General features: G+C 44.8%; 1 protein-coding gene across 3 annotated transcripts in view; it reads left to right on the top strand.

Moving 5' to 3' along the window:
- RTEL1 (regulator of telomere elongation helicase 1) overlaps positions 1–12,731 on the top strand; it is a 197,303-nt gene that overhangs the window by 180,399 nt on the left and 4,173 nt on the right. For all 3 annotated transcript variants that reach the window (XM_040439096.1, XM_040439095.1, XM_040439097.1), the window contains 2 exons: positions 1,376–1,594; positions 1,705–1,800. In XM_040439096.1, the coding sequence (XP_040295030.1) occupies positions 1,376–1,594; positions 1,705–1,800 (315 nt within the window). The remainder of the gene's footprint in view (positions 1–1,375; positions 1,595–1,704; positions 1,801–12,731) is intronic.

Genomic DNA, 12,731 nt, shown 5'->3' with positions numbered 1-12,731 from the left:
TCTCAGGAATGCCCACCAGCCTTATATTGTTGCGGCGAGAGCGGTTTTCTAGATCGTCTGTTTTAGCATAGAGTGCCGCTATATCCTTTGACGCAGCCCGGCTCTCTCTCTGTAGGGTAACAGCCCCATCTTCCAGATCCGAGACCCTCCTCTCTACCTCTGAGGTGCGTTCAGCCACTTTATGCAGGTCATGACGGATAATGGACATGTCCGCTTTTAGACTTCCAATATTAATATTCATGTTCTGGAGGGTGGCGTTGCAGCAAGCAATAGCTGCCATCACATCTTTCAAGGTGGGCTCAGGGGCATTAATCACTGGCAGGCACTTCTCAGTGCTGCACCCGCTGACACTCGCCCCCCCCTCATGCTGAGCTGGGAATTGCTGGTCGTCATTACAGGGGCCATCTTGTTCCCCTAAGCCTTCCTCCACTTGTGCCAGGGTGTCCTCTCCTTCTCCCCATACCTGACTGGGGGACTGGTGTGACTTGTGAGCGAAGCGCTCTAGCCGCGCTGCCGCTCCCTGACTCACCGCCGCCCTCAGATCAGGCCACTCTTCCTCCTCAGCGCCATCTTGGGATTTTGCCTCTCTGTCCTGCCGGCTCGGCGTTTTGCCTCTCTTTGCAGGCATAATGATTTTTCTCAGCACCGGACCGCTTGCTGGCTATGTCCCCCGCTCCTTCAGGTGTTGTAAGGATATATCTCCACCGTTTTAGGTATTATAGACAGGATACTTGCCGGAGCTAGTGCGGCATGCGTCCTACTCCATGCGCCGCTAGGCTCCGCCCCCCCTGGAAAACCCCTTTAACGGGAAAATAAAAAGCTATGCCCTTACGAATGTGGCAAAGCAAAAACAATACACTTGATGCTTAAAGGGGTTGTCCGCTTTTTAACTATTGATGACCTATCCTCAGGATACACGTACCCATCTGCGGTAGTATATATTGAGGGTAGCGGACTGAGCAACGCCCATCTGCCTGGGGCTTCTGAGCCGGGTATAAATGTAGCTGGTTCCTGCACTGCCCTGAATATTGTAGGCTTAGGTAAGTCCAAGAGAGGCAGTTCTGTTAGTGTTAGGTACCCATCTGCGGAAGCCACCTTGACGCCTGGTAGATGGGCCCGACACACATTTGATTACAAATGTGCGCAAAAAGCTTCTATTTTTTTATTTATTGTAGGTATAACACCATTCAAATTTAGAATGATCCCCATTTCTCAGCTCTATTGTTTGTATGTGAAATGTTGTGCAGCCATACTTTTGTTAGCTTTCTGTCCTGATGAAGGGTCATCAATAGTAAAAAGCAGACAACCCGTTTAAGGCGTTAAGGTGTCTGTTTCCTAAATGTGTAACCCCCTCATATCTTTCTCCTTTGTGTAGAATTCTATAGGTTTATTCGGGTACCTCATAAGAAGCAGTTTAAGCAACTGTGTGAGGAATTAACTGGAGAAAGCTGCAGCAACAGAAACCCAGCAAGCCAAGCTCCTTGTAGTGACGGGGAGCCTGGACCCTCAGTAGTGGTCAGCAGCAGCAGTGACCAAGACGGAGCAGAGCGGCCGGCCAGTTGTTACCGAGATGAACTGACTGAACAGTCCCAAGGTAGGTGTGCTATATCACCAGTGTGATGCATGCAATGGTTGGAGCTCAGGACAGCAGCCAATAACATGTGTCTTCTTTGTTTCTCCATGTTTTCTTCCTTTTATTTCAAGTTGCTAAAAAATCTGAAATGCCAGCCGTAGTTAATGAGCCACAGATGAGGATTAGATCAGCTTCACCTCCTCTGCTTCCTTTTACACCAGAGTCAGGTTGGTAGTAGTCCGATCGTAGAGCAAATAGTCCTGACATATCTCACTGTCTGATGCTGTTCATTGATACCACTGCTGGTCAGTCTGCATTGTGTATTTATCCATTGTCCCTGCAGCATAATGGGCACTCATTGTACAGGGTGCCCCACAAAAAGTAGCCCGCCCCCAGCAATAATATCACAAGATGACCGAGCAAGTGGATTGTTTTTTTTTTTTTAATTACCCACAAGTCACAGAAGATGCTGACAGTGCTCCCTGTTCAGGTCTTGGCATCGTTGGGCAGGTCGGATTATGTTGGCTGATACTGCTTGTGATGCTGCAGATAGTGTTTGCAATGTTCTCCTTGAGTTCCTCCAGGGAATGTGTATTGTTAGTGGACACTTTCTGGTTTAAATTTCCCCACAGATATAAATCGCATGTGGACAGGTCTGGGGAACGTGGTGGCCATAACCCCTCGCTCACAGTTCGTTCCTCAGTAAACAGTGCATGAACCCGTTCAGTGAGGTGCTGCATGTTGCCCCATCTTATTGGAAAAAGCAGAACATTTTCTTTCTTCTGAAGCATCACTGTTGAAGAGCTGCAAGCAGTATCAGCCGACATAATCCGACCTTCCCAACGATGAATAGACCTGAACAGGGACCACTTTCAGCATCTTTCTGACTTGTGGGTAATTAAAAAAAACAATCCCTTTGCTCGTTCATCTTGTCATACGATAGCTGGAGGCGGCAACTTTTTCGTGGACCACCCTGTTATTATGGCAAGTAATATAGAGTACTTTTGTATCCTGTCCAGACAAAAAAAAACTGAGGTGAAATGTACAAATTAACTTTAATGGGTCAGTGTTTGGTCCAGATGCCGTCTGTTTTAGACTCAAACAGATGGAGACATTCCACGTATTAAAGTAGATTGTTAGGGTTGCACTCGTTGTCCAGTCTGTGAGGTGCTTCATGGAGTGGATGTGATCCGGTTAAATAATAGTAAGAGAGATCCCACCGCACACTCAAGGGTATCATGCAAATAAAAATTATTTTATTCTGACACATCCTCCAATCGGTACATAAGTAATAACACAGAGATGCCAATATTGTGACTTCAAGTCTTTGACGTTTCGGTCGCTCCGAACCTTGGTCACATAAGTCACAAAAGTAGAGTGTAGGAAGTTAGGAGGACCCCCGTGGGACAGCGGGAACGTGTTGCCGGACAATTTTTTTATAAAATAATTTTTATTTGCATGATCACCTTGAGTGTGCGGTGGTATCTCTCTTACTATTATTCCACGTATTAAAGCAGCCCTAAGTCTGTACAGATTTTCAAGCCTCTGAAACAAACATGTTTCCATACACTAACAGCAAGCAGAGATCTTGGAAGCTGGTACAAAGTATTTTAGAAAGTAGCAGATTTTTTTTCACTCATTTGACCTGTAGTGAGAGCTGATGTGGGGAGAGGAGTATGCTGTAAGCTATCGTCATGAAGAATTGCAATGTGAAAGGCTGGACAATCCCTTAAGTTGCTCCATCTTTTCTCCGTAAGCACAGTTTCAGTTTTTAGGATGAGCAGTAGTACGTGATTTTCGCTGTGTCTTTGTCACATGGGGATAAGATTCTAGTCATCCTGTTCTGTCACGTTGGTAAGATTCCACTCCTCTGTTTGGACGTTACTGGGAAAGCTGTTATATTGGTTGACACAGACACAGTCCCCATTAAAATCCATGTGTTGCCCGGGTAATACATGATCGTGCTGGGGAGTGGGAGACGACCATGCTGATTGTCTAGTAGAGTTGGCTTTCTAAACCAGACAAAAACCTATCGTATTGGAGCTGCTGCGTCGATTGGCAAACAGATGATTTTACCACTGGAAGCTGTGGCTATGCATTAACCCACTTGACGGCCATTAAGATCCATTGCTGTCTACTCTGGCTCATAAAAGAGGGTCCTCGGGTGGAGGTCCTCACAATGCTGATGAGGACACCATGCAATGTGGCTGTCGCCAACATGCCATACACAGTACTATCAGCTTGTGGCTGCAAATTGAGGCAGCCGCAACGCTCCAGTGCGTCCCCTTATCATTTTCACAGCCACAGCGCAGCATATACATGTGTGGCTCTGCCTGGTACTGCAGGCCAGTCCCATCCACCTGAACTGGAATGAGCTGCAGTACCAGACGCAGTAACCGTAAAGACCCATTTATACTGTCCAAACATCGGGCAGATTATTGCTAACATGCGTTCGTAGGAGCACTCGTTAGTCAAAATCTGCCGGTGTAAAGGTCCCGCCAATTATCCAATGTGCGAATGAAACTCTCATTTATCGGGTAATAGAATGCCGTTACCTAAATCATCGTTTACCGGCAGCAGATTGTGCGGTCTAAATAGCACTCTGCCGATGGCAAACAATGATTCTGTATGGGGACGAGCCATGGCATTAGGGATCGCTCCTCCCCGTACTGTGGTAGCAGTGCTCTCCTCCACTGACGAGCAGGCGAATTTTCAGGAAGGAACGCTCCTGACAATCGTCTGCTCCGTCTAGCAGCGTAAAGGGGCCATTACAGATAAGCCGCTGTGTCCGTGTAAACTGTGAAGAGGGCCCCTTCATTCTGCTGACTGGCTGCTGTCAGAACCTCATCAGTCGGGGTAAGCCACCAGTTCTGGAATAGAAAATCTTTAGATTATGTCAGCAGTTCTGGAGCAGGGGCTGTTGTGTGGGCAAATTGACTGCGACCGTCTGATCGCTAGAATAAATATAGGCAAAATAGAAAGCCAGCCTGTTATTAATAGATGTATCCAGCGGGTTTAATATAAATAGCAACTAATAAATGAGTCAGTCGTCAGAGTCGCGTGCATTTCTCACGCGTGTCAGCAAACATCTTCTTATGATATGTAAAGATAGAAGAACAAAGCAAGATGTGGTCTCGTGACTCATTAGATCAATGCAAGGGATAAAAAAGGAAATGCAAAGTCATGTGACGCACAGAAACGCAGCAGGCTACAACAATGTCTGCATTCCAGAAGGCTAAATATAGTCATCCCAATACTATGGGAGCAAATAAGCTCCTCTCACACTGCGGATCTGCCCACATACTGCTCCCATATCGCCACCTGACTATGTAGATTTACCATTCAGGACTCTGGGTCATAACCCCTTGCGGTTGCTGTACAGGCAGCCGCATAAGTCATCACATGCACTTTGCATGTTTTTAGCCACTTAAGGACCACAGGTTTATACCCCCCTAGTGACCAGGCCCTTTTTTACAAATCGGCACTTCACAACTTTAACGGTTTATTGCTCGGTCATGCAACTTGGCACCCAAATGAATTTTACCTCCTTTTCTTCTCACGAATACAGCTTTCTTTTGGTGGTATTTGATTGCTGCTGAGATTTTTCGTTTTTCTGATATTAATCAAAATAGACCGCAATTTTCTCAAAAAAAGTGTATTTTTAACTTTTTTTGGTAAAATTGTTCAAATATAATTACATTTCTATACAAGTTTGTGTCAGAATTTATTGTGCTACATGTCTTTGATAATAAAAAAAAATCCAATAAGTGTATATTTATTGGTTTGCGCAAAAGTTATAGCGTTTACAAACTATGGTACAAAAATGTGCATTTCCGCATTTTGAAGCAGCTCTGACTTTCTGAGCACCTGTCGTCATGTTTCTTGAGGTGCTAGAATGCCAGGATAGTATAAATACCCCCCAAATGACCCCATTTTAGAAAGAAGACACCCCAAAGTATTCGCGGAGGGGCATGGTGAGTTTATGTATGATTTAATTTTTTTTCACAAGTTAGCGGAAAATGACACTTTCTGAGGAAAAAAATAAATAAATAAAGTTTCCATTTCTGCTAACTTCTGGCAAAAAAAATAAAAAATCTCCCACGGACTCACTATGCCCCTCAGTGAATACCTTGGGGTGTCTACTTTCCGAAATGGGGTCATTTGTGGGGTGTGTTTACTGTTCTGGCATTTTGGGCGGGGCTAAATTGTGAGCAAACCTGTAAAGCCTAAAGGTACTCGTTGGACTTTCGGCCCCTTTACGCACCTAGGCTGCAAAAAGTGTCACACATGTGGTATCGCCGTACTCAGAAGAAGTAGGGCAATGTGTTTTGGGGTGTATTTTTACATATACCCATGCTGGGTGAGAGAAATATCTCTGTAAATTGACAACTTTGTATAAAAAAAATTTAAAAGTTGTCATTTACAGAGATATTTCTCACACACAGTATCGGTATATGTAAAAATACACCCCAAAACACATTGCCCTACTTCTTCTGAGTACGGCGATACCACATGTGTGACACTTTTTTGCAGCCTAGGTGCACAAAGGGGCCCAAATTCCAATGAGTACCTTTAGGATTTCACAGGGCATTTTTACGCATTTGGAATCCAAACTACTTCTCACGCTTTAGGGACCCTAAAATGACATGGCAGTATAAATACCCCACAAGTGACCCCATTTTTGGAAAAAAGACACCCCAAGCTATTCCGTGAGGGGTATGGCGAGTTCATGTAAGATTTTATTTTTTGTCACAAGTTAGTGGAATATGAGACTTTGTAAGAAAAAAATAAATAAATAAATCAATTTCCGCTAACTTGTGCCAAAAAAAAAAAAATCTTCTATGAACTCGCCATGCCCCTCACGGAATACCTTGGGGTGTCTTCTTTCCAAAATGGGGTCACTTGTGGGGTATTTATACTGCCCTGGTATTTTAGGGGCCCTAAAGCGTGAGAAGTAGTTTGGAATTCAAATGCGTAAAAATGCCCTCATTGGAATTTGGGCCCCTTTGCGCACCTAGGCTGCAAAAAAGTGTCACACATGTGGTATCGCCTTGTAAAAAGGAGTGCTTGCGAAGTAAAGCTGCGATCGCTAATAAAGATCCAAAAAGCTCAAAAGTGATCTTTATAGCGCTGCAGCGATTTTACGGTGTTTTTGCAGTGATCAGAAAAAAATATTTCTGTCACTGCGGTGGGGTGGACTGAACGCAAGTGTGGGCACAAGATCAGGCCTGATCGGGCGAACACTGCGTTTTTTGTAGAGCCTAAGGTGACCCTAATGTACTGATATAGATCTGATTGCGATCAGTCTTGATCACTTACAGATACTATATAGTACTAGTGCTGATTAGCGACAGCGATGACGCTAATCAGCGACTAATCAGTGAGTGCGGTGGGCTGGGCGCTAACTACCTAGCAAGTAGCTAACTAACTGGCGGTGATAAGGGACCCTTACAGGGGGATGATCACTTACAGGGGGGTGATCAGGCAGTCTATATGGGGTGATCAGGGGTTAATAAGTGACAGGGGGGGTGTAATGTATGTGTGGTGCTTGGTGCTACTTACAGAGCTGCCTGTGTCCTCTGGTGGTCGATCCAAGCAAAAGGGACCACCAGAGGAGCAGGTATATCAGACGCCATTTACAAAATAGCATCTGATATACCTATTTGATTGGTTCTTTTAAAAATCTATAGCCTGCCAGCCAATGATCAGCGCTGGCAGGCTGTAGTTAAACTTGTATTCTGCGCAATCCTGTGAACGCGCGCTCCTGTGAGCGCGCGTTCACAGGAAATCTCAGGTCTCACGAGATGACGCCAATGGGCGTCACTGAGACCTGAGAGCGCTGCCGTCCGGACGCCTATCGGCGTTACCGTGACGGCAAGTGGTTAAAGGGCATCTGTCAGCAGATTTGTACCTATGAAACTGGCTGACCTTTTGCATGTTCCTTGGCAGCTTAAAGGGAACCTGTCATCAACTTTATGCTGCTTTCACTCAGAGCACCATAAAGAAGTGGCAGATGCACTGATTTCAGCGGTGGGTCACTCGTGGGCTAAAAGTAAGTGGTTGCCGAGAACCAGCATCATAATCATTGCAGCACAGGCCTTGAAAAGAGTCAAATCTACCTGAGAAGAGCCATGGTTATTCATAAGCTCCTGCTCCCCCCACCCATCTGCTGCTGATTGGCAGTCCTCTCCTTATTTTTCGCTCTAGAAGAACTGCCAATCATCAGCAGATTGGCGGGGAGAGCAGGGGATTCTGAATAACCATGACTCTTAAGTAGATTTGACTCTTTTTCAAGGCCTGCACGGCAATGATTATGATGTTGGTTTTCGGCAACCACTTACTTTCAGCTCATGAGTGACCCACCGCTGAAATCAGCGCATCTGGCACTACTTTATGCTGTCCTCAGTTAGTTCAGAATAAAATTGCTGACAAGTTCCTTTTTAAGGCACCTGTTTTGGTCCGATGATCATATGTGGCCGCGTTGTTGAGAAAAATAAAATTTGAATATATGCAAATTAGCCTCTAGGAGCAACGCGTGGGGGGGGGGGGGGGGGGGGGGACATTGCCGTTGCACCTAGAGGCTCTGATCACTCTGCAACTGCAGTGCTCCCTGCACTTTGATTGAAAGGGCCAGGCAGTGTAAATGTCATCACGCCTGGCCCTGTCGATCAATGTGCAGAGGGGGCAACAGTTGTAGAGAGAGCAGACCCTCTAGGTGTAACGGCCTCCACTGCTCCAAGAGGCTCATGTGCATATATTAAAACTTCTTCATTTTTCTCAGCAATACAGGCACATATGAAGATGGAAACAACACAGATGCCTTCAGCTGCCAAGCACACATGTAACAGGTCAGCCAGTTTCATAGGTACTGTACATATCTGACAGATGCCCTTTAAGAGGGTTGACTATTGTCCATCTGGGCTTTGAACTCCCGTTTGCCCACCAGAAGCAGATGTGGAGTAATTCCGAGTTTTTGAACTCGTATTTAAAGGGGTTGTCCGGGTTCAGAGCTGAACCCGGACATACCCTTTTTTTCACCCAGACAGCCCCCCTGAGGCTAGCATTGGAGCATCTCGTGCTCCGATGCGCTCCCGTGCCCTGCGCTAAATCGCGCAGGGCACAGGCTTTTTTGTTTACAATAACACACTGCCGGGCGGTAACTTCCGCCCATCAGTGTGTTCGGTGACGTCACCAGCTCTGAGGGGCGGGCTTTAGCTCTGCCCTAGCCGTTTTACTGGCTAGGGCAGAGCTAAATCCCGCCCATCAGTGCCGGTGACGTCACCGGGGTTCCTGTCAGCCCCATGGAGAGCCCCGGTACATCACCGGAACTCCTAAAAATGACTTTGCTCTGTGCAATTTAGCGCGGGGCAAAGGAGAGCATCGGAGCATGAACTGCTCCGATGCTCATGTCAGGGGGGCTGCCGGGGTGAAAATGGAGGTATGTCCGGGTTCAGCTCTGAACCCGGACAACCCCTTTAAGGTCATGATTCTGTCTCTGTCTAGCCCTCTACATAAATCAACTTTGTCTCTTGTTATCTCGGACCTAATATGTTCAGAGCACAACACGGACGTCCTTGTCCTGTGAAATTCATCAGAAGTTCTTCGGAAGGTTATGTAAATCTATAGAGTAGATAATAGTGATCTCTTTAACCAATGGCTGAGTTTTTTTTTCTGGGGAAATTAATAGGAAGTTTTGCTCGAAGGTTGAGGCATGAGTTCATTGTTTTTCCCCCTATTTGATAACATCTCACATACTTGTCATTTTTAAGAAGAATTTAGGGGAAATTTTTGAAATGCCTACTAGAAATGCAGAAGGAAGGGTTTCCTCACATATTCCTAGATTTCCAGTCATTTCTTTGATGTTCTTACAGAAGTCTGAGTCTACCAGACGATGTTCTGCGATGTTGGTCTCTTTCATGGTGCTGGATGTCACTGATGGCAGCCATTAATTTTTTTTATTTCTGGAAACTGCTTGAGGACTGATAAAATAATAAAAGGACTTAATCACCTTTCCGTGCTCACCTGCAGGCAATCTGAGGCCCCTGCAGCCACCATCTATATACTACTGAGGCCAGTACTTCACTGCTGCAGCCATAACGGTATGTCACTGGTTACAGCCTGGGAAGAGGACTTGATAAGGCCTTGAGAAGGTGAGAGTTCTGGCTTTTATTAGTTTATCAGGCGTCACATGCAGTTTCCAGACGTAAAAAAAAAAAAATATAATAATAATGTGGCAGTCCCTCTAAACTGGCCTTACTCATTAGAAAACTGTCGCCCAAACTCCTATTTGGCTGACAGCCATCTGTCCTGAACCTGCCATACATGTGCATGCTCTGCTTGGCCAAGCATACTTATGTAGGTAATGGAGAAAGGGAAGAACGCCAGTGTCAGACTCCTCTGGCAGAAGCTTATCTCGCCTCAATTAGAAGGATCAGGCAGTTGATATCTAAAATACACGATCCTTATGTGCCATTGGGGGAGTTTCGGGAGCTCCCATACACATTAGATGTAGTCAGGTTCGGCTTACATAGATCTAATGCATATGGTCCGCTTTAGATGTTGTCACCCAGCTTTCCACAGACCAGGATAACGTATGTGTCTGCATTAGCTACACTGTCCCCGACAACAACTGCTTTTGGTCGGTTCTCTCTGAAGGTCTGGCCTTTTTATGCTATAAAGCTCTGGTTAGACAGGACTTATTTGTCATTTCCCAATAAAGCAGTGTTGGAAATTATGAGAGAATGAGCAATGCTGTAAGGTTGACTGTACATCAGCAGTAAACAGGTTGGTCCAACATTATTGGTATCTCTAACCTTTTAAAGAACAATTCTGAGAATCCCCTGAGGCTGCACCACTGAGGATTTGATGACTACGTCACCCTATTGATTTCTTTCAGGTGCTATATTGTAGTAGAGACTTGTGAATTTGATTCACTATCCACATACATACATTCTTCCCAGGTAGGATTTGAATATTGAGCTGGATGGTAAAAAGTGAATCAGTTTCTTCTTTCTGAATCAGAACTCCACATCCCCTTCATAGATATGGTTATGTGATATAATTCTGTGTGCCTGCAGCCACCACCAGAGGGAGCTTACTGAATACTGCTTTATTATTGAATCCAGTGTATAAACAGTAGGCAATAATAGCTTAAGCTCCCTCTAGTGGTGACTGCAGGCAGACAGAATTTTATCATATAACTCAATGGGGGAAATGTAGTAAGACTGTTGTTTCATAGGCCAGTCTTTTGCTATGGTGCGCTGGAGTACCATTTGCAAGATTTATTAAGAGGAGCATCTTATGGGTGTCTCTGCACTAGAAAAGCTGATCTACACCTGAGAGTGTGAGCAGTGTAGCTTCTGGAGTAAGTAAGGGTAAATGTGTTGGTTAATGGGAAGCCTCACCTCCCCGACAGCAGAAAACTGGCATAAATTAGTTAGTAAATTCCTCCCTTTGTATACATGGGGGAGTTGGAGTTCTGTATCAGAAAAACAGAGCTTTGACCTCTACAAGGATATATTATTATATTAATCAGCGTGAAATAATAGATCTAAACAATAGAACAATATGGTATTTTAATGGAAGACTGTTAAAATAGAAATCCTTTAATATGATCTCATAGAATCAGTCGGGTATATCCATGAATGTCATTTATGTCGCCGGTAAATTCCACTTCTGCTGTGCCAGACAGATTATCTGGATATTATACTCTCATTTACCAGCCAGAGATGTTTAGTAATACTGCAGGATGATTGTGTCCATTGTACCTGGTAATCAATCTGCAGGAAGAATACGGTTTAGAAATGTACCTGGAATACACTCCATATCCATAACTTCAAGGATGTTTATTGTGGCATGAGCTACAGGAATAGAAAAATTGAACTTTTCTAACATTGACTGCAACTTTCAGTAAGGCAGACCCCTATACCCTAAAGGCCCCTCTGCATGGGTTGATTCGGCAGGAAATTATTGGGAATGAACAGTTTGTTCCTGATAATTGCCTGCTTATCAAAGGAGGTAAGAGCTGCATATGTACACACGGCGATCTGCTGCTCGGAAACGATGATTATGGCGTCTACAACAAATGATGCTTTCACTCGATGGATAAGTGCTTGCTGATTCTTTGGGTAATTGATGGCACCATTACACGTTCCTAGGAACGCTGCTTACCGATAATTGTCCCATTCATCTGGTTGTGTAAATGATCTTGTCGTCTCAGAGACACTTATCAGACATTTCAAGAGCGATTAAAACCCACTGCAGTGCTGCATGGAATATCCTGCAAAACTGCCATAGTAAATCAGTGGACAACAGGCTGACATAAAACAGCTGGTGTCTGCTGAACAGGTCTTCCAATCCTTTTTTTTTTTTTATCGGGGAAGGGGCTTAGCCAATAATACTTTATTGGAAATAAATGCATGCGGTTTCAGTGTGCATTTGTGAAACCCAGTGCTAATGGCTTCATTTCATAACATGGCATGACATGCGGCTGATACGTTGGCTTCTTGAGTTAGTAGTTTAGTCTTCACAAGGGTTTGCTGATGACCATGCATTGCGTCTGTGCAACCCACTTCTACATTTCCGTAGCTTCTTGGTTCAGCCTAGGAATTTCCTGTGGTCCCCTTGTGCAGCGGTATAGGGTGTTCATACAGATAGATGTAGAAAAGGGTCTGCACCCTCCCTAGTAGTGTGGGCACCAAGTGATACAGAAGCAGTGCAGTACGAGAGACATAAAGGGTATATAACACGGCATAGCATTGCAAGTTTTTGATGCAGCTAAGAGCGTGCAAAGCCAGGGGACAACCCCTATGACCATATAAGAAGTAATAACTTTGGGTATCCTTTCTCCATGAAAGAGATAGGGGGACATTTTCTTTGGACATGCCGTATCAGCAACAGCAGGGTAAGAGGAGAAGAGGTCCAGTTAACTCTCCTGTCCCTGTATGGGTGGGTATGAACCAGCACTAGAACTATGGAAGCCATATTGATATTTGGTATGGGGACCCTGGTTTTAGAAGGATAGTCCAGTTTGGATAACACTTCTTCAGTAGTCCCTTCTCCCTGGCAAAATATAATTTCAGACCGCACCCTTACATTTTCAACTTGTGTATCGTTGTTTTATTCAACCGTAAGTAGTGCAGACATTAGAACAGCAACA

This window comes from Bufo bufo, chromosome 6, assembly GCF_905171765.1.
Source record: "Bufo bufo chromosome 6, aBufBuf1.1, whole genome shotgun sequence".
Lineage (NCBI taxonomy): Eukaryota > Metazoa > Chordata > Amphibia > Anura > Bufonidae > Bufo > Bufo bufo.
This window is presented reverse-complemented; position numbering and strand designations above follow the sequence as displayed.